General features: G+C 40.9%; 3 protein-coding genes across 3 annotated transcripts in view; 1 reads left to right on the top strand and 2 right to left on the bottom strand.

The window, feature by feature from the left end:
• Positions 1 to 1,147: 1,147 nt before the first annotated feature.
• On the bottom strand, positions 1,148 to 5,855 carry ccdc78 (coiled-coil domain containing 78). Its single transcript, XM_005753903.1, has 14 exons — positions 5,790 to 5,855; positions 4,908 to 5,039; positions 4,733 to 4,819; positions 4,278 to 4,634; positions 4,107 to 4,157; positions 3,928 to 4,016; positions 3,601 to 3,679; positions 3,338 to 3,463; positions 3,062 to 3,258; positions 2,567 to 2,741; positions 1,713 to 1,756; positions 1,526 to 1,607; positions 1,320 to 1,420; positions 1,148 to 1,238 (listed from the first exon to the last, which is right to left on the bottom strand). Exons 1-14 carry the CDS (start codon positions 5,853 to 5,855, stop codon positions 1,148 to 1,150), a joined length of 1,677 nt encoding a protein of 558 aa, XP_005753960.1.
• A 708-nt stretch (positions 5,856 to 6,563) lies between these two features.
• Positions 6,564 to 23,361, bottom strand: part of ift140 (intraflagellar transport 140 homolog (Chlamydomonas)) — a gene marked incomplete at its 5' end in the record, with an annotated part of 24,537 nt that continues 7,739 nt past the window's right edge. Inside the window, 12 exons of the mRNA XM_005753902.1 lie at positions 6,564 to 7,487; positions 7,648 to 7,789; positions 7,935 to 8,101; positions 8,277 to 8,489; positions 8,673 to 8,876; positions 8,968 to 9,150; positions 9,300 to 9,428; positions 9,549 to 9,689; positions 9,884 to 10,016; positions 10,096 to 10,191; positions 10,303 to 10,493; positions 10,860 to 11,037. Of these exons, the coding sequence (XP_005753959.1) occupies positions 7,308 to 7,487; positions 7,648 to 7,789; positions 7,935 to 8,101; positions 8,277 to 8,489; positions 8,673 to 8,876; positions 8,968 to 9,150; positions 9,300 to 9,428; positions 9,549 to 9,689; positions 9,884 to 10,016; positions 10,096 to 10,191; positions 10,303 to 10,493; positions 10,860 to 11,037 (1,957 nt within the window). The remainder of the gene's footprint in view (positions 7,488 to 7,647; positions 7,790 to 7,934; positions 8,102 to 8,276; positions 8,490 to 8,672; positions 8,877 to 8,967; positions 9,151 to 9,299; positions 9,429 to 9,548; positions 9,690 to 9,883; positions 10,017 to 10,095; positions 10,192 to 10,302; positions 10,494 to 10,859; positions 11,038 to 23,361) is intronic.
• Positions 11,945 to 22,451, top strand: tmem204 (transmembrane protein 204). The gene is made up of 3 exons (XM_005753884.2): positions 11,945 to 13,278; positions 15,278 to 15,433; positions 21,139 to 22,451. Exons 1-3 carry the CDS (start codon positions 12,999 to 13,001, stop codon positions 21,381 to 21,383), a joined length of 681 nt encoding a protein of 226 aa, XP_005753941.1. The 5' UTR covers positions 11,945 to 12,998; the 3' UTR covers positions 21,384 to 22,451.

Raw genomic sequence — 23,361 nt, 5'->3', positions numbered from 1 at the left:
GGGGGTCCTGGCACATTGCCTCGGGGACCAGCTGTGGTGCAGCAGAGCGCTCTGCACTTGCTATGTTACAATCTCCACTGCGTGCTCTTTATTTATTTACTAAGAGCAAATTAATTTTGTGCAAGTTTGCGGAGGTATCTGCGCTTACGCATTACGACCGGTGGCCGAGCGGCAAACCTGGATTTGATTTTCCCACAGACGGCTCTCCCACAGATAGAGAGGAGTGGTCTCCAGCGCCCAGCGTTTTGGCACAGTGACTATGTTGGCACAGACCCAAAGCTGAACACCCCCTACCCCTTTTCCCAGGGCCCTGGGAGTGTAATACATTACTAACAAAATCCCACTTCCCATTCCTCTCAAACTTTCACACCCCTGCCCCCCCCTCTTTCTCTCCCATGGCTGGCATGCCCCCAGAAATGGGAATTGGGGTGACATGCGTATGACTCCTTCAATCTCTTCTTTTCTCATCATTTCCTCTACAGTACGGTAGCATGAACATTTAAAAATAAATTTTTTTCAATGTAAAGTTTGACATTGTTTTTTTTTCTTATTTCAAAAAAACGCTAAAGAGACTTTTATAATTTTAAAGTTCTGCCTGTGAACTGTGGCAGGACACCCAGCCACCAATCTCACAAGAAAAGAAAAGCAGACCCTTTCACTGTTAAAGGGATTTAAAGGGAATAGCTGCCCATTCACACCATCACTGAGGTTATAAATATGAACCCTCATTCTGGAAAAAGCCTGGCTTGTCTGCCTGACAGTTCTCAACGCTGTATTGAGGGGAAAGCATTCACAGGCGTGCATGTGTCTGGGTAACATGTAATGACATTATTCTCACCACGGTGACCCCTCATTGTCACAACGCTTTCTTCTCCCGAGCTCGTGAAATTGACATAAGCTCTACAAACATTCCAGGCATTTTTTTCTCAAGGCCAGATTCTTTGAGAGGACGGGCGCTTTCATAGCGGGGACCATCAGTGCTCGCAGCACCACCTACTGATGGGACAGGTTTAAATGCTTAAAATGAGCTATTTAAATACACTTATACTGAGTATATTGAGATCTGAGAAAAAAAAGAGAATTTTACAAATTCATAATGTTATATATTTAATTTTATTTTGATGTTTTAATTTTATTACTTGTTTCCTTAGCATTGAGCTGATTTGGCGCTTTGGGAACGCCCCGCCTCCTCTACTGTCTCGTGTAATCCGCGCAGATGTGCGATCTCTTGTTCATACCTGCAATCAGTAGTCAAGACCAATGTAGCATGCGTCTGAGAGTTGACGTTTTATAACCTACACATCAAGCTACTTCCTGACCTGCTCAGGTGCTTTTCAATATAGTCCTGCAACTCCAGCACCTGAGCCTCTGCAACTGTCGCTCTGGTCATGAGAAGGGCACGCTCCTTCTCAAAGGACACCTGTTTGAAGGAATGAAATCTTCAAATAACCTTTTATTAGCATTTTGTTTCATATTAAGTATGTAATCAGACAGTATAAAAAGCTGAAAATAGTGATTTGTTTACCGGCGTGGAGTCAGTGGGCTCCTTCAGCTGTTTTCTTATGTCACCACAGGATTCTTCGAATCGCTGCTCCGGTTTGTCCAGCCTGGTAAAGTCACATTTTTCAAACATTTATTTGACAAAATGCACAGCTGACCACATTTGTTATCTGATAAAAATAAGAGCAAGAAAAAAAAACAGTGACACTCACTGCTGACGGTTTATATTTTGCATGGGTATTTTGAACGTAGCCACCTAAAACGGAAAAGTCAGGCTTAAGATCAGGAATGATCCTCTCTGTATGAAAATATATCCCTCACACCATTATACCACCACTACCAGTCTGAACAGTTGATACAAGGCAGAATGGATCCATGCTTTCACCTTGTTTTTATGCAAGGTTCAGAGACAGGCTCAAGACTTCTCAGACCAGGAAATGTTTTTCTGTTGTCCAGTTTTCGGGGATCTTATGTGAATTGCAGCCCCAGTTTCCTGTTCTTTGCTCACTGTGGTCTTCTGCTGGTGCAGCCCATCGTTTTTAAGTTTATCCTGAGTTTAAACTTCTTGTCTTGACTATGACTCTATACTTAAATGCATTAAATTGCTGCCCTATGATTGGCTAATTGATTTTTGTGTTAACAAGTAGTTGAACAATAATAAAGGTGTCAGTAAGTGTAATCTTTCCTTAAACTGGAAACAAGTCTAAACTTCTCATTTTAGAGAAGTCAGTGAGTATTTCTCTGATTTACACTCATGTTCTGAAAGCGTATTTAAGTAAAATCGGCTCTGCATGCCACCAAGTCAGAAAAAAAACTGATTCAGAGCAGCGACTTTTATATATGAGTGCTGTTACATGATCCGAATCCACCTCTGCAGCAGTGAAACAGCAGCACAAACTTTAAAGTCAATATTTTCAGTATCACCACTCCCAACAAAAGAAAGTCTCTGGCTTAATACGGGAAGTATGGAAACAAAGACGACTCCCTACAGACCGAAAATAAGCACTCACGAGACAAAACAAAAGCAAATCATTCCACTTCAAAGCAGACTTTTGCTTTGTGCTACCTGCTCCCAGGCCGCCTGCAGCTGACCTTCCAGCCTTGCTTTGTCCTGGTGCAGTTGTTGGAGCTCCTTCTCCATTGCATCTTTCAGTTCAGTTCGCTCCAAGTTGAAGTGGGCTTCTGGAGGTCCGGGATCAAGACCATTCTCTGGTTTGGCCAAGATCTGCTCCCTCTGAAGCCTAAATACCATCATGTAGGAACAAACCAGGTATTATTACACTGCTGATGGCAGTGCTTGAGTTCAGCCCCGCCCACAGACTTCAAACAAAGATCGGACATTGCCGGGTTAGAATAACTTTGCAACAAAATAATCCAAAGTAGTCGTGTTATATTATGCTCTATGTGCAAGATTTAGCATATCCTACATGCTGTCTCTAATTATGGGAACGTTTTCATACACACTACAATAAATTTTAGTAAATGGATCAGACCATTGTTAAACTGCAGCTCATAAACAATCACGTCTAAACAAATAGGAATGAAACAAAGAAAGCATCACCTGTATGCAATCAGGAGGGCATGATGAGTTTGGGTGATCCTCTGTAGTCTCTTCTTATACGAGCGAGCAGCAGTGGCGAGCTGCTCCTCCCTCGCCCTGTAGGATAAACGAACATCCTGCAGCATGCTGTCGATGAATCCTCTCATCTTACTCGGCTCTGATGGCCTTTTACTTTCTTCAAGCCCATCGATGTAGTCCTGGATTACACAGAGCAGAGGTCTTATCAATACTGCCACGTCTTACTATCAAACCTGCTTTGTGTGTGCCGTTACTCACAGCTATGTCCTGTAAGTAGCACACGAGCCTTGTGCGATATTCCTCAATCAGCTCCTTCACCTGCAGCTGCAGCTTGGAGTTCTCCTCCTCTGCCTCCTTTAATTGTCTCTGAGAGCACATCAGGGCCTTCAAAGGAAACAGCACATAGAGAACATCATTACCGCCCACCTATAAAGTTTAAACAGAGCAAGGGATGGATATACAAAGTTATCACAGCATTACAAATCAGCATATAAACAGTGGTAATAACCAGGAATGCTCACCGCACTCTGCTCAGAGACTTTCTGCTGGCTAACGTGCATCGCTCTGTGGATCTGCTGGTGCTCTTTACCCATCGCCACCCTGGTCACCAAACACAGGCCACGACCACAAGAGAGCACAAATCCACAGAGAAGAAGCAAAGAGACCACATCACACATGCACAGAGCAAGTAAAGCCACAGCTTAGCAGAAAAAAATCAAAGAGGCAACCACAAAGCAGATGCATGTGGGGCAAACACTGGGACGCACTACATCCTGACTGGAAATGCAAAGATAATGATCTTTTATTTTCATTGAGCTTTTGCACAAGTAAATGACAAACACTCGCACACTTTCTCCTCCAGTTTCTTCTGCTGCTCCTTGTAGCTGCTCTTCATTTCCTCCAGCTTGTCTTTGATCTCATCTTGGTTTTCAAGCAGCTACGTGAGGAAGATGAATGAAAAAGCTGAGGGAGGCAGTCAGAGACTTATAAACTTCGACGGTTACTATTTTGAAACTTAAGGACTCACAGTTTTCTGCATGCTTTTTTGCTCCTTCTCCATCTCTGCTTGTTCCTCAGGCTGTCAATACAACATACAAGCATTTCAAATGAACAACATAACAAAACATGAGAATCTGTATTCTAATTCTAACAACTTAAAGTTGCTCCTTATGGTGGAGCTCGATATTTACTGCCTCGCCTTGACTGTGTCATGTGACATGCGGGTGATCAAAGCCCGCACCCTGTCTAGCTCCCCATGAAGACCTTCGGTGCTGGTCTTCACACATTGATGCTGCTCCTCCAGCTGCCTGCGGAGGGCGTCCTGGGCCTGGGCCAGCACCAGCAGCTCTGCTGTGAGCGCTCCACTCTTGGCTAATTCTTTATCGTGGACCTCAGCCAGAATCTGGTAGTTCTTCTTTAGTGTGGCATATTCCTCAGTCAAGTCCTGGCCACTAGTCTCTTTCCCTTTCAGGCATGTCTCAGTGGACTGCAGTTCCCTGAGCAACCTGTCTCGCTCTATTTCCAGCTCTGTTATCACACCTTCTTGGTTAAGTACCTAACCAGAGTGAGAAGGAAAAAAAAGTGTAGAAAAGGTGATTCAGGATGATCCTGCCAGCAGTCTTGTTGTGGAAGGATTTGTAGAAAAACCCTCACCTTGGTTTTCAGCTCAAATGTCTCTTCTTCATACTGTTCTCTTATCTTATTAGCCTTAATTTTCTCCTCTACAAGCTCCTTATAGATCTAAACAGACATTGGGAGAGAAAATAAAAAGGTTAGTTCTGTAGTATACACTCACAATTAAATTATGACTCATGTTTGTTTAACGCACCTTCAGTCTTTCCTCTTCACTCTGGACCAGCCTGCAGGACAGGTCTGTGTTGGAGCTGGCCAGGTGGCTCAGTCTGGTCTCCAGGTAGCCCACTTTGGTGAGGACACGCTCGTATTTGCCACGCCACTGCAACTATACATGCACACATTTTATACAGAGGGGGAAATAATTCTTTGATCCCCTGAAAAACAGCACCAAAGTATAATGCCTCCACCTCTCTGTGCTCGACTGTGGGGACGGTGTCCTTTAAGTTATACTCAGCATTTCCCTCCTTCCAAACATGACGGGTCAATTTTGGTTTCATCTGACCACACAACTTTTCTGCCAAGACTTCTCTGAATCAAACAGATACGTTTGTCTACACATGTGCATAGGGACCCTTACAAGATCCCACAAGCAGCTTCTTTGCTGATGGTCTTGTAGCTCATTCCAGCCTTGTGCAGGTGTAAAATCCTGTCCCTGACGTTCTTTGGAAAGGTTAGAATTCTGTGGACAGGTGTGCTCTATAAATATAACAGTTACGATCAGGAGTATCATTAATTGATCAATTGGTTGGTTGGCTGTGGACCACATGGGCACACAGCCAGTTGTGGCTGGGTTAAAGGAGATCAGGTATCTCACTCAATAACATGCAAATACATTTAGAACTTTATTTAATCAGTTATTTTTTTCTAGGTTGTTTTTTCTTCTTTGTCCATTAAAATGAACCCATTATAAAACTTCGAAACTGTTAATTTCTTTGGAAGAAAGCAAACATAAAAAGCACTAGTCTCAAGGCCTCCAGTTTTGCTGCTGTGTGATCATTTCACCCTTTTTGGTAAAGCTACCTTGCCAAAAGCGAGAACACTTAGTAAGAAGACAAATGGGAAAGGTCTTACTCACATTTTCTCCTGTCAGAGCTTGAACTCGTTCCTGAAGCTGATTTGAATTTTGGTCCTGGCCGTCCATCTTTTCTTCCCCTCCACTGTCAGCTGTTGCTTGTATCCACCAACAACCTCTCCATGACTCCACAACACAAACAAAACTCATGTGTGGAAACTCTTTCTTCAGATTTCACTTAATACCAATCGTGAATAAATGTGTATTATCACCACCACATGTCACAGTAAATGTATTCTGGTGCATATTTGACCGCTCTTAGCCTGCTAACCTGTTAGTATCTAAAGTTAGCTTGGTAAAACATGAAGTACGGGTAACAGTAACAGTTTTATAAGCGACACCGCTGTTTCTATTTATCCTTTATACTGTATTAATTCAGTCCCTTATCAAAGAACTACGGTACAATTCTATGGACAACGGCGCCCTCTTGAGCACACAGTTGGAATAGCTGCTCTTCTATAATACTTCAACAATCTAGCTTAACAACCCAACATAGTACCGTACGCTCATTATATTACATCATAACTAATGACAGGGGGTTATGCTAACTCAGCCAAACATAACAATCTTATCTCTCATACACAAAAGGTGATCATGATAATTGAAAAAAATAGAAGCACAGTCGAGGTTTCTGCTACACCTTGATACTTAAAAAAGTCTGAAAAGGTTAGAACTCCAGCAGCACTTGCAACACAAAAAACAGCTTTACACCTCAGTCAGTGTGCAGTGAGCTTTTTTGCATATCTAGCTAAAACAAAAACTATGATTTCCATCTCATTTTATTTGATGTTTTAATGGGAACTTTACAATGTATAAGAACAATGCAATTAATTTACAGTCTATGGTACTGCTAGACGTGGCCTCGTGTTATCAAAAATAGCTCCAAAAGGCTTTACAGAGATGAGTCAAGACACTGAGAAGATATTTACATTTAATACATCAGCTGAATATGAAAATAAATTGTACCAAATGTGTGTAAACCACAGTCAGACATGAGGAATAACTCAATCCCTGTAAAAACAGTCGTTCATAAAGCCACAGAGATAAATCTATAACATCATTCAGAGCCAAGTTTAGCTCAAAGGCGTTCTGCGTTCACAAAAGCTGCTGGAAAAAGGTTAAACCTAGGATTTAAATTTAAGAATAAAACAGCTGCATTACATGATTTCCCTTTGCAGAGGATAGAGGTTCAATGTTCATTATATTCAGCATTTTGGAGAATGTTGCAACCTCGGCCAAGTTTGTCATATACATTAACTCCATATTGCAGTATCTTGTGTAGGTTTTTGATGTTTTGCAGCTCACACACACACAAACGTTTTAGTTTTCGTGTTTTCCACAGTACTCTTTCAATATCTGATAGTCGAGTGCCTTTGAATGCAAACAGATGCTGTGCTCAGTCCACATAATGTGACTTTGGCAACCCTCATATCTCCCATGTAAGTTGTTTCGGACAAAACTAACTCCACAGTTATTTCCGGTCTGAAAAAGTGCAGATATATTTGATATAGTTTTACTGGGTTAAAACATGTTTAAATCCTCCTCCACTTCATCTTCCTCCTTTGAGATGTGTATCTTGTCACTGCGATCCATAGGTATACCAAGCTCTTTCTGCAGGGCCACTAGGCTGGCCTGGCTGATGTAGTAGCTAACATTCTGGGATGGCAACAGCTTTTGGAGCTGCTCCAGTTTACGATTGGCCTGGAAAAGCATTACAAAGGACACAAATAGAAAAATTTAGAAAGTAGCACCAAGGATTTGTTTTTTTAAATTGAGTTACATGATGAATCATTACAGCCCTACATTAATGTGATTAGTGTAATCTGACCTATTGAAAAATCTAGAAAAAGAAGACAGTCACCAATTGGAAGTTGCCTTGCTGACAGTGGTGCTCGATAAGGAAACCAAACACATCTCCAATCCTCACAGCAGGGTCCAGCTCTGGCTCCTCCAGCAGGGTTTCACACAGCTGCACCGCCTCGCTGGCATCCTCGCTGTACAAACTGTAGACAAATGTGATGAGCTCAAAGCTTCGCAGACAGGTTGACCCGCGCAATAACGAAACATCCATCAAAAACGACCCGTTCTATGATGAAAACCAAAACTTACGGTAAAACTGAAATAATGAAAATGAGTTCATATTCGTACCTGCGTATGTGGACAAACTTCCTGATTAAGGTGATCTTGTGCTGCAGATCAGCCAGTCGCACTTCCTGTTGTCCGCTTGAAGCGTCCTTTGCTTTTGAGAGACACTTTGATGCCTCAGTCAAAGCATCCAGAGCCTTTTCATAGTTCTGGTAATCATCAATCTCCACCTTTTAAATGATAACAAAATAACTTTTTATTGAATCATCAAGATTTATCTATAAATTGTATTTTGCTTGATGTGCTCTGATACTGAGGCAGGCTTTTTTGTTTTTTTTGTTCCAATTATATAATTCAATATAAACGTCAAAACAAACCAGCCAAATGAACTGATATTTTGCTCACCTGAGCACAAGCTTCATAGAAGCCAGCAAGCAGGTCCGGTGCCCTGCCTTTAGTGTAGAAACCAATAATTGTTTTTAAGATATCTGGATCTTTACGCCAGTCTAGAGATTGGAGATAGTTGGCGGCCAAGATGAAAAGCTCTTTCTGACGACTAACATTGGCAAAGAAAACAATTTTCTCTGTGTCGCCTGACTTCAGGAGCGCCCTCATTGCCTGTTAAGAAGAAAGAAAATAATTTAAGTTTTTAGAGTCACAATTATTTCGTTTCCAGTGTAACAGCATGACGCATACTTTTTTTTCCCCTCAAGGAGACACATTAGGTGTTGCATATGTATCAGGCAAGATACGTCCTATGCACAGAATTCCTAATGAGTGTATAGCACATCTGATAATTACCTTGAGTTTGTTGCCAGCCTGTGTGTATTTCTTAGTGGCCAGATGGTAATTGCCCTGCCGCATGCAACAGTCAGCGATCCTCTCCAGCAGCTCCTTGCGGGCCTCTTCAGACATATCCTTCGAATCAGGTACAGTCATTCTCTCGGCCAAATCCTCTGTGATCGTTAGGTTCTGCGTCACGCACAGTTCCAGGGCTTGGTGGTACTGGGTACACAAATGTGGAGACACAAAAGCAGGAGTTAGCACATATGAATGGATTTACAAGCAGACAGGTGATGCTGTGTCGCAGCGGTACCTTCTTGGCTGCTACCAGTAACTCCACTGACTTCTCATACTTGGAATGTGTGCTGAAGAAGTCAGAGCAGCGAGCCAGGAGGGCTGGGTCTGAGCTCTCATTGAGATCCTCTGCGATCATCTCAAGAGCACCAAACTGCTCGGTGGCAAAGGCCAGCTCTAGAGCTCTGGACACATAGCCAGCCTATAAGAAAGAAATGCATAAATATAGCCACAGTTGAAAATCTACTTCACATTGCTTACTTTAAATGTATTTAACAATACCACCACCCCCCCTTGTGGAACGATTTATAATGCATCAATCCATTCACTGGAAAGGAAAAAAAAACACACCTTGTGGTAAAGCGCAACAGCACGATCCAAATGGGAGCCTTTCTCCTCGTAGTAACATGCAGCCTCCATCATGTCCTCTGGGTTACTGAGCAGGGCCAGGTTCATCAGCTGGTCATCCAGGCCGTTCTCCTGATCAGACAAACACAAGAAAACAACGATGGGAAAAAAGAAAGCAAACAAAAAAAGAAAAAAAGTCTTGCTTTATATATAGATATATATTTCTAACTGAGGCTGCTGAGAAACCCTTACTTTACAAAGTCGTATAGCATTATTGTAGGCCTGGGCTCGTGTGTAGAAGTGAACAGCTTGTTTAATATCATGTCCCTCGTAATGCCTGGCCAGGTGGTAAGAAGCTGCTCTGTCTCCCGTATTGTTGGCTATCTCTGACGCCTAGGAAATTTCAAAAATGTTATCATATAAAAGAAGAATGTAAATTAGTCAGAATAACAATACTGTTTACAGTGGCTTACAGTGGTACAAGCCTATACATGTTTCCTAAGTACACAAGACACTATATATAAATCAGTAAACTCAACTCTTCAAGATCAAATTCTTTAAAATTACAAGTTTACAAACTGAGTCACCTTCTGAATGTCCCCCCTGTAGCAGAAGATTCGAACGAGGGAAAGATAATCCTGAGCACACTCGTAGAAATGCAGTGCAGAATCCAGGTCTGCCTGGCTCTCCAGGTACTGGGCCCACCACTTATAGATGCTCCTGAGTTATACATATGGAAGGCCTGGTGTTTAAAAGCATTTCAGATGTTTTTAACCATAAAGGGAGAGCCGGGACTTACTTGTCTTTCATTTTGTTAACATAAATCTCTAGAGATGACGTGTCGTCCTGGAGCATTCTGGGCACTTCAACTCTGTGTGTGTCTGATTTCTCATAGCTGTAACAAAAAGGATAACAATCAGTCACACTTTGTTTCTATTGTATAGTTGTTCCGACACACACGACTACATTACTGACCAAATAATAAATAAGCTTTTGTTTTCCTTACTAAGTGAGGGCCAGTGTCTTGTCGCCCATGGATTCCAGGTATTTGGCATAACTGTAGTACGTGGCGCGCAGGTGGATGCGATCATGAACTTCAGCTGTCTCCAAAGCCTGCTGCCATTTACCAGAAGCCTGATAGAAATTGTTCAGCAGGTCGTAGCGCTGACAGCTTTTGTACAAATTTTCTGCATCCTCCTGTTGGAAGACAGGAAAAGATGATGGAAAGATAAATGCTTTTGGCCCGGAAAGTCCCTTAGTCTGTGCGTGGTACAACTTAAAGGAAGGATGTGTTATTTGTAGCCAAAGCATGTGGCATTTCTGTGAGCTGGATCGCAGGTTTTTTTGTTTTAAAAATGACTAAAATTATCTTCTAGAATGATTTTATAAACTCAAGTTCCTTTTTTTTAAAGTTATCTTGTCTTTTTAAATGAAATGTAATCTTTTCTCTTATGGAGTTTTCACATTAAGTTGCAACCTGAACCCAAATACAGAGGAATAACCCTTTTTGCAATTCTTTCTTATAGTCTGGGGCGAAAATAAAAAGATTCTTTAATATCTCACCAGCATGCCCAGCTGAATGGCCAACATCGCAACTTGGGTTTCTGGTTCAGGCTCAGCCTCCGCCTCCTTTAGTGCTTTTGCTGCCCTGGCATTTCCCATATTCCCAAGGCACACGCGTGCCACATCCAGCCGGCGGGTTTTCACACACATCCGTGCCATGTTTTCCCACACCGCTTTACTACAAGAGAAAGGAGAAATGGCTTGTTTGCAAGGATGATGTGTGTGTGGCTCACTGCCTTGGCATTTTAGTATTCAACAGTAAGATCAGTTATACACACATACACAAATAAGTAAATATATACATAGAAAAAAATTAAAAGTTGGTAGGTATTTAATATTTTCCACTTATGTCTGGTTCCATTTAAGCTTATCTTTGATAGTTAGACTGAATGCATGTGAATATGGGGACAAACCTGACTTAAGGCTTTAAATGCTTTTATGTCACTAGGGTCAGACTTTTAGTGGTGCAGTATCATTCCAATATCAAACAATGATAATGAATGTCCATCAAACAATCCTGTTTACTGATAAAAGCATAACCTAGAAATTATTACATTTTAAGATGGAGAAGAGGATTTTAAACTCAAAACAGAGGTCATTCTTTATCTTTCCTTTTCTTTTTTCCTTTTCTCTGACGTAAATCAAGTCTTTTACACACACCCCATCCCCCAGTTCAGTTTCAATTCCAAATATAAGATTCCACAGCCATCTGGTCTCTATTTCCATCCCCTCCCTCCTCCTTGCTTTAGCTGATACAGATGTGGGCTGTTTATTAAAGTTAGGCAACAGGAAATACCCCAAATCTTTAGGGGCCTTGCTATAAGAAGTGAGACAAAGTGAAAAAAAGCAATAGTAATAGGTGGCAGCCAAAGTCTTACTGTTTATGGTAATAGAAAACAAAACAGAGGGAGGGAAAAATCTGGGTTATTTAAAAATGTTGAGTAAAAAATCATGTTCACAGCACTCTGAGTGGCCAGATTTAGAGAGCCAGAAAAGGAAAGACAAGAGAAGAAACAGGTCTACATTTGGCCTCTCTTCCCATCCTCTTTTCCTCTCAGGAAACACATCCTGTTGCTGGCCGACTGTGGCAGTCACTATGTTTGTTGTACATGAGAGTGGAGACTTTAGCAAACGCCCCCTGGTCTCCAGACAAAAGAATATACCGAACAGTGACGTCTAAGAGGGGGTCTTTTGGACATTCTGTCACACGAACGCACTGGCACAAACACAGGCTCATATTTAAAGTGATCATAAGGAGGGAGCTGTTTGTTCAGTGCTTGCTACAGCTGCTAAGTGATTCCTCGGATTATGATGAACTGCAACTCCCCTGCATTTCAACTCTGACCGCAAACATTTGCAGAGAAACCGTGTGTGCGCGAGTGAGCAACAGAGAAAAAGAGAGAGTGAGAGGGGGGAAAGATAGAAGGAGGCAAAAGGGGGTGGGCTAGAGGACTTCTTGTTCCAGGCAGGCAGCAGGGGCTCTTCAAGTTGAGAGACAGTCTTGGGTAGTCAAAGCAAAGCCACCTACGAGTCAGCTCCTAGCAACGCTCTCCGAAGAATCTACTTTTGTCATCTGTACTTTTCTGGAAGAAATGTGGCATTTCTGAGAAGAAGAAAAGGAAAGTCGATCTACTGCACACCTAAATAAACCAACTGCAAACCCAGAAGTCTGAAAAGTGCATTAAACAGAGCACTGGAGGGTGGAAAAGCAGAAAATAAAAGTACAAGCAAGGACTGAGATCCAAGAGTCAAGCTGCAGTCAGCCGGAGCCAGTGGAATGGACCTAGGTGCCAGTTGGATCAATCCCGACGTACCCACACTGCTGTCTGAGGAGGAGGGCTGAGGATCTGCTGCAACGACAACCGACTCCTGAATGAGGATGAATGGAGATGTCCTTTAGCTAAGCCCTAAAACAAAACTCTTGCCAAATTCACCTCTGGGTGAGCTGGGACGACACTAGCTAATAGCTGAAAGAAGAAGGTGGTGGTGGAGGAGGTGGAGAGTAGCCAGGGGGCCCAGAGCACTGCTAGTGCTCCTGGCCCAGAGGAGAGGCGAGGGAGCTGGCAGCCCACTGAGCTCGAACAGGACTCGGAGCAGGGGCACGACGGAGGGGGAGAGGTGGCAGGTGCCGGGCATCACATGGCCTTGCAGAGGCTGGTGGTAGCAGCGGTGGCCGTAGCCCTGCTGTCCCTGGTCCTAAATAATGTGGCAGCCGTCACACCCAGCTGGGTTCTGCAGGCTCTGGAGGACGGCCGAAAGCGCAGTGTGGGACTATGGAAGATGTGCCCCAACGGCGGGGAGAGGGGCCGTGATGACCTCCAGGCTGACAGAAGGGGGCAAGGCACACAGAAGCAATGTGAAAGCATTGGTTGGGGCTCTGAGTATGCAGGCTACCAAGAATCCCGTAGCACTGTCAAATGTAAGTTTTAACTTTACTTTAGATTTTACATTCGACATCACAGCATGCTTATGTCTGCTTTAAAAAAAGTGTCTAACCTTTGTCTTGTTAAACTTGCTGACTGATACATTGGTACATCCTTATAAATAAAAGAAATACACTTAATGCTGCAGATATCGCTGTACTGCAGAGTTTTATATAGTAGTCAGTTTTGTTCGTTTTCATATGAAAACACACCTCTGAAGAATTTCACTGTTGGGGTCAAATTGACATCCATGAATTAAATCCAAGCTCCTAACTTTCAAGTTTATCCAATGTATTCAACCATCCAAAAATCTGTAGCATGTACTCCATAAAACAGCTACATTTTTCAGTCAAAGTCAATGCTTTATATGCTTCTAATAATAAGCTCCAAACTGTCATTCAAGAACAAGTCTGGGAAATGCTGGAAATCCATTGGCCAGCTTTACTGGTCACTGGGCAGCGCTGCCAACTAATGGCAGAAGTGACTTACCATTCATGAAAAAATAGTAATCGTGTCAATGCTCCTGTGCTGGAAGTGTATTTTATAACCCTGTTTCCAAAAAAAACAAAAAAACTGGAATATAGGTCACAAAAGAACAGAACTCCTCCCCCCACAAAACTTCAAAAAACATAACATAACATAGAAACCTCGACAATTTCAGAAAATCTCAGCCAATATAGGAGTTTTATCCTTGCATGATTTCATCATCTGCGGTATAAACTGTCATAAATAAAAGACTCAGATAATCTGGAGAAATCTACATACTTCTAAAATCAAAGTGAACACAGTTTTTGCATCCACAAATAAAAGTTCAAGCTCTACCACGCAAACATAAATTGAACATGAACTGGTATTCATGTAGAGGTTTTACACTCTAACTGACCACTTAATGTATCTACTGGACTGTATGAATACATGAATGTCTTCAAGGGAAATCTGTAGATGGATGTTTCAGGGGTTGTTGTGGCTCAGGAGGTAGAGCAGGTCATCTACTAATTGAAAGGATGATGGTTCATAAGTATGGATGCTTTGCTATCCTTGGCGTGATCACAGTGTGCGTGTGTGTGTGTGTAAATCTTAGATAGAAAGCAGTTAGATGAAGAAAAAGGTACTGTGTGAATGGGTGAATGAGACATGCTGTACAAAGCACTTTTAGTGCTCAAATAGAGTAGAAAAGCACTATCTAAGAACAGGTTTATTTACCTTCAGATCAGGGAATGATCAGCTGTATCCCCTGAGTCACATCAACCAGTAAAACAAACACACAAAAAATATATTAATATGTATAAACAAGACTGAGAAACACAGCTGCCTTTTCTGGGAATGATCTTATATGAGATAGATAGAGTCATGGACAGTCTGTCCAGCAGGCTATAGACAAGATCCATCCAGCTCAGTTCCAAAGCATCTGTGATGGTATAGGGATGGAGTAGTACACAAGGCACTGGCAAAGTGCAGAATGTCTGGATACTTGCATATGCTGCCATCAGGGCAGCGTTTGCTTCTGGGAAGGTTTTGTCTTTTTCAGCAAGACAATGCCAAACCACATTCTGCACGTAATTACAATTCTGCAAGTATAACTGCAGTTCTCCAGAGGAAAAGAGTCCTGAGCATTCCTGCCTTCACACACACACATAAAAAAACTGAAACAAGACAAACCAGCTCTGAACCACTGTGAAGCTGAAATCCTATATTTACTTTCAAAAGTAGATGAGTTATACTCCACAGTTCAAAAATCCTTCAGTGTTTCAGAAGAAGAGGTGGCCTCTATGTTCTGTGTTGTTTTTGCACTAGATTTTCTTTTTTTTTTAGAAACCGTGGGTACATTTTAAATAAATTAGTAAATTGGTTTTATGGTGCCTTCAAAAATTCAGACATATAATAAAGCTATCCTTTAAAAACTATTATTGCCATTTAGTTTTTCATGTGTATATTTGACCCTTTTACATCACAGTGCCAGAAATATGACACAACTTTTTCTTCTTGTCCTTCAAGTGCAGTTTAACATGATGCGAGCATGTAACCTGATAGCGACAGTGGCCCTGACTGCAGGTCAGCTGATCTTCCTTCTAGGCCTGATGAAGTTGCCCTTCATCTCACACGAATCCCAGTGGTGGGAAGAAGCCATCGCTGCACTTTTCCAACTAACCAGTAAGTACCAGCATCCCCTCTTTTTAAGTGTTTTGCCATTTGCAAAGATTTAACCAAATCCAAAATTTACATATCCATACAAATGCTACAGACCAAAGTTCACACGGTGTCTGGCCGAGTGCCATAAAATTGGGCTGTAATCACAGCTGGACCTGCACTGGGCAACTTTCCAATACTGAAGATCGACTTCTAAGCCTCAAATGCTGCAGGAAGTTACTGTGAAAAACTTAAGACACTAGCAAATCTCATCCTTTAGGTCTACCTAAGAAAAAGTAAACCCTAATTTAAAAAAAAATAATGCATCATAGACCATATTTTTACTAAATGTGGATGGATACTCATCCATATTTAAATGAAAAGTGGTCACAATAGCGGAAACAAAATCTGACTTGATAAGACTCTCCATCAATTCAGTCAAAATTTCGAAAACGAGAGGAAGATAGAACCTGTACTATCCTCAGGATTAACTGCAATTGAAATTAACTAGCATCTATCCATTGTCGATCCCTCCATCCATCCATCCATCCATCCTCTACTATCGACATTAAGTGTCCCCTATTATTGACTTGTCCCGGTGCCCCTGCTGAGGAAGTGTGTTGTGCGCTGCGGTCACTCAGCTGCTTGGTTTCTGAGCAGCATGAAGGGGGTCTGCTGTGGGTTTAAATTTAGTCCTAGTCCAAAATCCATGGACCAAAGCTGCAGTGAGCCAGGGAGCGACTGTCGGGCGCCAGGATATCCCTGCTCAGGACGAGGAAATGTCTGTAACTACCTGTTATGCAAACCCCTGAGCTGAAGAAGGAAAAAGAGGGGAGGGGGGAATTAACGGGAAAGACAGTTTTCGACGGGGACTGTGTGTTTGTGTGTGCACTGGCAGGAGGGAATATGTGCATATATGCTTGTGTATGTTAAGAGTGTGTTGTGGCGTGATTGTCTGTTTATAGTGAGCTTCGGTGAAGAAATGTCCTTTGGTACTCATGACAGCAGGGTGGGACTTGCCTCACTCTAGATACACTGGCCTAGCTTTTATGTCTGTTTACAAAGTGTCTAAGAGTAGTTGCAAGTAAAGAATCTCCTCTTTATCTTTAGTCTATTCAGGACAAATTCCAGCGGGGCTGATGGCTTTTATCTAAAGACCTTGGTGAGAGGATTGAGGCCCACCCAGTATTACTGCATTTTCCTATATTAGACAACAACACGAGGAACACCTCAGTGGCCAAGAGCTCATCTCACAAAAGAACGATTACCAAAGGCAGCAGCATAATAGATTTGGCATTCTAAAAAGAAATTTACAGCACACACCTACTTCCCTGACATTAAAAAAAATAACACTCTCTCTGGAAAAATCTGATCTTCCAATTTTACTCTTCTGACACAAAAAGGTTATTATCAAAATGTAATCTTGACCGTAGAAGTTTATCAGTTCATAGTCGTTCATAGGACACGACACAAGAAAAAAAAAATCAGATGACAAGTGTCGCTTGTATATACTGAGCTCCTTTGTTTTCTTAAAGACAGATTGCTCCAGAGAACATCTTTAACACATGGACAGCAGATAAAACTACCAAAACTAAGAAAAAAACAGACTAAACATTCTAATTTTGACGACTGGAGCTGAAGTTAACTTGCTACTTCCAGCTGATAGAAATCTTCTGTTTGAGTTTATTACATACATAAAAATAAACTCAACAACTGCTACACTTATATTATTTTCTTCATCATTTCATATTATTCACTTCATATTATTTTCTGATGTTTTTAAAATACACTCCCATATCCACATACACGTAACACGTGTATCAAAGCAACTATCCACTAATATTTGCTACGTGAAAACTCTGTGACATGCAATAAATATGTCTTAAAGGCAGAACAGCATTATTTTAACAGATCAATCCAGACCAAACAGACCTATCTGTTCTAGGCTCGGCAGATGTTTTCACATATTAGAAAATGATATGACTTCCAAATATTATCCTATGAAATATAAATTCAAAATAAAAAAAGGCACATTTCTTTAAGCCTTTTTTTGTATGGATAACAGCAAGATGTTTCTCAAGGTCACAAACAAGGCTTGTTCTTTAGACAAACTAGAAGTCTAAAGCTCCAGTCACACCGGCCTAAAGACTTGTCAGCAACCTCCGAGTACCCACCAGTCACTTGGGAAAAATGTGTATTTCCTGAATACTGCATAGATGTGTCACTAGATGAGAGTAAACTTTGATCTAATGGGTGGGGTAGTTGCACATGTAAGTCAAGAGTCATTCGATATAAGTCAGCAACATTAATCCTACACCATCCTAAGCTTGGCCGTCTCAACCAAATTTCTTGAAAATACATCCAATGTTTATTGTATTAAAGCACTATGAAAAAAAAAACTTGGGCCACCTCTTATTTCAAGCCAGGCTTTCTGGTCATTTATTAAAGTGGTCTTCAGCAAAAGTTCTCCATGCTTTCTGAAGCTGAAGTTTTTCTTCAGACATTGTCTGCCTTCCACTCATTTTTACTTCAGTCCTTGCACCAGACCATTTTGTTTGATTGTTTAACGGGCATAAAATAATACTTTTGCACTAATAGGGCGATTCTCAAAGTGCTAAAGGTTTAAAACTTGGCGTATTTTAGCATGGTCTTTAAAGATTTAAAGATTTGTGAAAACTGGACAAACAGAAGACAAAAGAAGAAGTGGCCCATCGACAGCAGATGAACAGGATCTAGAAATCATGGTCTGAACAGATAAAAGAAAAACTTTCAGAAAAGACCTGAAACAGGACCATGAGAATTGCATCTGGCCCTTCAGATGATCCATCTACTGTTTACTGAAGCCTCATGAACAGCAGTGACACCTCAATGGTGCCAGTGGAAGGGAAGGAAGGGAAAGGAATAAATTGATGGCTTTTGCCAAAATACACAAGAACTGAGCTGGAAATCAGTAGAAACAGGTCTGATAGAGTGATGTATCCAAAATTTAAATTTTGGGTCGTTAGAATAGGCTCCAGCCCCCCACAACTCTAATAAGGATAAGCAGGAGAGAATGATGATGGATGGATGGATGGATGGATGGATGGATGGGTTTAAATTTCCATCTGCTAAACACGGTGGAGGATCTCTCATGGTTTGAAATGCACACAGAAAAGTCCCATTTTGATCCATCATACAATACCATCTGGAAAGCAAATTCTGTTTTTACCTTATATACTGCATTTCCATGTATATTGGTACGTGGTTCAATAAATAACTGCACCTATTTCCATCGGAAAATATAAAGAAATGATGGTGGCTCAACACTTTTGCACAGCACGTTAATCTGGGCCACAGCGGTAGCCCAACTAAACGAACAACAGACTAACAGTGCCATCCCTAAAACCACAAGAGTAGCATGAATAATAAAAATGCCACCCAGTTTGGAGCATTTTTGGAGGTTTGGACAGTTGGACAAATAAACAATTAATCAATTCTAAAAATAACCATCAGATTCAATAATAATGAAGTGACTGAGCCATAATTCCTGGAAATAAAGGCTGAAAAATCCCAAAGAAGACCAAATCATCTGAGTGTAGATAGTTATGCAGGCCTCTACCATTCATTCATTCCCCACTCCCATTTCAGCCCTCCCCCACTGAGTCACTGAATGGGGCTCGCTTCTGAATGAATGGAGGTATTTTTGCCCATCGCTCCCTTTCACTGGAATGTTTTCATTTTCGGACGTGCCAAAATGCTTTACAACTGCAAGTAGAGTGTGAGTGTGTGGAATAACAATATTAAGCTGCATAGAGCCATATCTCAGCAACACTGGCTGGTCCAGACTGAAAGCACAATAGTGGTCTTTTCACCCCGTGAGACAACTCTGGAATGTGTTTTCTGAATGGACACGGCTCTAACGTGACAAATGTCAACACTGCAGATCACATCCCACTAAGAAGCAGGTGATTAGTGAATTTGTACGATCCGTTCACTGATTTTAAACCTGGCTCCAAAATAAGTCACATTTGTGTCTTAAAGTCTGTGGCTCAATAGATTCCTGGTGAGAAGCAAGACATCATGACAACTTCAGTAGGTCACTACTAGCTAAAAGGAAAATGCAGGGCCAAAGGAATTTCCAAGAACCAGTCACATAGCAGCAAGACTCATTAAGATTTTCTCTGTGACACATTGTGTCAGATGTCCAGTAAATGTATTAACCTCGGAGCTCAGGGTGTGGCAAGGAGGCGAGGAAGGAAGGATGGAAAGAGGAAGCAGGGGAAGGAAGCTTGAGAGATAAGTCCCTGCCAGAAAAGAGGTTCACACAGCCCACCCTGGCTGGAAGCTGGAGAGGAGATTATTCATTTTCTTGGATAAGGAGCCAGACAGGTTAAACATGAACAGACATGAGCAAACAGTTACATTCTTACATACACAGTGTAGTGGACACATATTGATATACAGACACAATTATCCACATCCTCACTTAAAACAATGACAACCATCTTACAGTGGAGGTAGAGAAAGAAATATAAATGAACTTCCCTCATTGGTGCCACTGACTGCTTCAGGAAACCGAATGATTCATATCCTAATGCACTAACATCCCTATTTCCAGTGATTATTTTTGGTCCCTGTATTTATACCACTGTGGATGAGGCAGGTTTTTTAGACATGTAGCATTGTTGAACTATATAATGGCTCCAGAGCACACTTGAAGGCATTGAATGAGGAAAACCCCAAGAAGCGTTGCTTTAAGACACACTGTACCTAACTGTAAAGAAGTAGGACAACAGCGGCCATGGAGACAGTGAAAAATGTTGATACAACCAAATAAAGATCAAAGGAACAGCATGAAACTAAAGACTAAGGCTTTATAACTTCGCATGCAAGCAGGAATTCCTCTTTGCTTCAGTCAAGCTCCTGTGAATCAAAGACAGCAGGAGATAAAACATCTCAAAGGCTTTTCCAAGCCTGTATTCATGCTCTGATATTTTTCTGCTATTGAGAACTTTAATCTTGAGATTTCTGAAGTTCTTCCTCAGAGGAAACAGATTTCCCAAATCAAAGGCTGCGCACATAGCTCTGGCCTTCCTGAGCAATACAGTGACTACAGTGATGGGGTCTAAGTGTCAGTATGTGGGATTTTAAAAGCCACAGAGAGACTTCAGTTGTACATTAGGCCAAGCAGTCTCTTTCACTTGGGCTTCTAACTATCAAAGGTAAAAAACAAAAATCGTAACTGTTGTTTTTCTTGGGTTGGCCAGTTCCAGTGAAAGGAAATCTTAATGCTTCAACTTACCAATACATTTCCAAATTTGAGAGAATGGGATTCTTCTACCACTGCAGGTTTCATTTTATTAACTGTTGTAACTAAAATGTCTTAAAACGATCCCAGAGACTCTGTCTCAACCTTACAATTAATTGTCAAAAGTCTCATCTGGTACAACACAACATTGCCAGCTCATGGTCATGCTGACCTCGATCACCTGGTTTGAATGTGCACAGGAGTTGCTAGCATTCCTGTAAACGCTTCATTTCACCAACACAGTGTTTGCACTCTGAGTCTCTCAGTAATTATGTCAAGATGAAACATGACCTTGTCTGTTTTTCCAGTGTGAAACAAGATGCAGCTTGAATAGAAGAGCACCTCATAATTTAAAATAAGAAAAAGCACAAATTGTATTTCACTGGATCCTGATATTGGTAAATAACAGCTGACAGATTTTTCTCTCTCTGCTCCGTTGCAGGTTTTGTTCTGGTTATTGGACTTGTGACCTTCTATAAGATCGGGCCCAACACCCACCTTTCCTACTCCTGCTATATGGACATAGCAGCTTGCCTGCTGGCCACTATGGCTGCGGCTATGCTCATCTGGAACATTTTACATCGCCGTGATGACTGCCTTGCACCTCGAGTTATAATCATCAGTCCCTCACTAGCGTCACCTTTTCACCCACGTCTGGACAATGACTATGTGGAGTCGCCTTGTTGAACTCAGGAGATCTCACATGACACGCCAGTGACAGGACCCTTCATGTTTAACTCCAGCTACGTGACAGTAATGGGACTCTCAAAAGAAGACGACGCTCCTGTGCTCCCACAACAGCTGGACTAACATACGCTTGCAATCGTATTCTATTTCTCCCATTCCAACAATAGAGATATGATAAATATTTTGCTATTTAGTGCACAGTTTTCACATTTTTAACTAAAGTTAATGTATAAAGCAGCCCTAACGTTCCAGGGAAATTCAAATCCTGCATGATTCAATCATGTATTCAAGCCAGAGTAATCTGTTAAGTAAAGAATTTGGATTAGGACTGTCTTTCATAAACGATAATTCATATGAAAAGATCAAGCTGGAACTTGACATATTTTATTAATGGTGCATTTATGAAATGGTCTCCTGCACAATCATAAATTTGAGAAAATGAAAGATGTTGAAGTTATAATACTAGAATACCTCATATTTGTGTTCACTAGTTTAAAGTTTATTAAAAAATGTTATGCACATAATAATTATATATGTTACATGTAGGGAACATGCCAGGATAAAAGCTGAAGAGTCTTCAGTTAGCTTTTGGGCCGTGCTTTGCCAAATCAGTGACAATATTTAATTTTTTTTTATAGCCAGTGAGAGATGGCATTTTGAACAAATGAAAGAAGAACACGAGGATATATTATAATGTTCCAAGAATACTTTGAAGCAAGAAAATTTTAAAAAGATAAAAGACAAATAACCCACTAAACAATGTGTATGGATAATTGTGGAATAGTTTTTTTTCAATTGTTAGTAGCTAATTTGCCGATGTACTGCAACTTGTTCAGTTAAGTTCATTTTTCATGATGCTTCCTTTATGATTCTCTCCTTGCTTTGGTACATACTCGATACCTAAATTAATATAATATATATAAAAAATAATACCATAGCGCTATCATAAGTAGTAGTAATGACCATATCATATTTCTCCAAAAAACCCAGGTTATTTGTGGGACTTCCACATTAAAATAATAATATACCATGTATATCATGTAAAGTCAATAAATTTATTGGTAAGTAATAATCAAGCAGTGGTTGTTGTCTTTGCTGCTTGGTGCCCAACATCATGACAAAGGCTCATTCATTAAAAGTTTATTTTAATGAATTAACATTTTTCTAGTGACTTTAACCATTTATCAACTGGAAATTCTTTATCAGCAGTTGTCTTCTCATAACATTTAACCAGAAATTACATTAAGAGAAGAAGTGGGACAGAAATGTGTTGAAGAAAAACTAAAGATGACAGTTGTCCTGCCCATGCTCCCAAAGAGCTGATTAATTATCTTAATGTGAAACACATTAGCCAATCATGTCACTGTGTTGAGAGAAAAAAAAAAAACAATTTTGGGACAAAGTCAACAAACTTTATTTCTTTTTTAAATTGGATTTGCCTGCTGATTCTTTACAGGATTTTTATTTTTATTCCTCTGTATTCCTCAATATTTGATCCAAGATGGCTGCTTCCAAAACAGATTTGATTTAAAGAGGACACGAAACGCTACACATTTAAAGGCTAATTTACATCACTGAGCCCTGCTCTCAAAAACTGACATAGAACACTGTCTGTGAAGCTGGATTTAAGAAATAAGTGTTTAAAGTCAAAGTTTTAAAAACATGTTTAGCGTCATCTTCTGTTAGTAAGGAATGTGGTTGGTTGGTTTTAGCAAATAGCCCTATATTAGTTTATGTTAGCTAACTAGTGACAGAATCGATAACTCGGAGGAAAATAAGGACACTAAAACTAAAAACCAGTTTAAGGGATCACTTTTGTGCTGCTCCTGGCAGAAAAAATTTGTTTTATGTTAAGAAACTGTCTCTTTAGTAGTAAGTGGCTGTTTGCTGTTTGGCTAACTGCACTCAAAAGGGAAAATCCAGCAGTGAGCTGTAATGTTTGATTTTGTAAAGCAGCGGTCCCCAACCTTTTTTGCGC

This window comes from Pundamilia nyererei, unplaced genomic scaffold (genome assembly GCF_000239375.1).
Source record: "Pundamilia nyererei isolate P.nyererei 1_Seehausen unplaced genomic scaffold, PunNye1.0 scaffold00476, whole genome shotgun sequence".
Taxonomy (NCBI): Eukaryota; Metazoa; Chordata; class Actinopteri; order Cichliformes; family Cichlidae; genus Pundamilia; species Pundamilia nyererei.
This window is presented reverse-complemented; position numbering and strand designations above follow the sequence as displayed.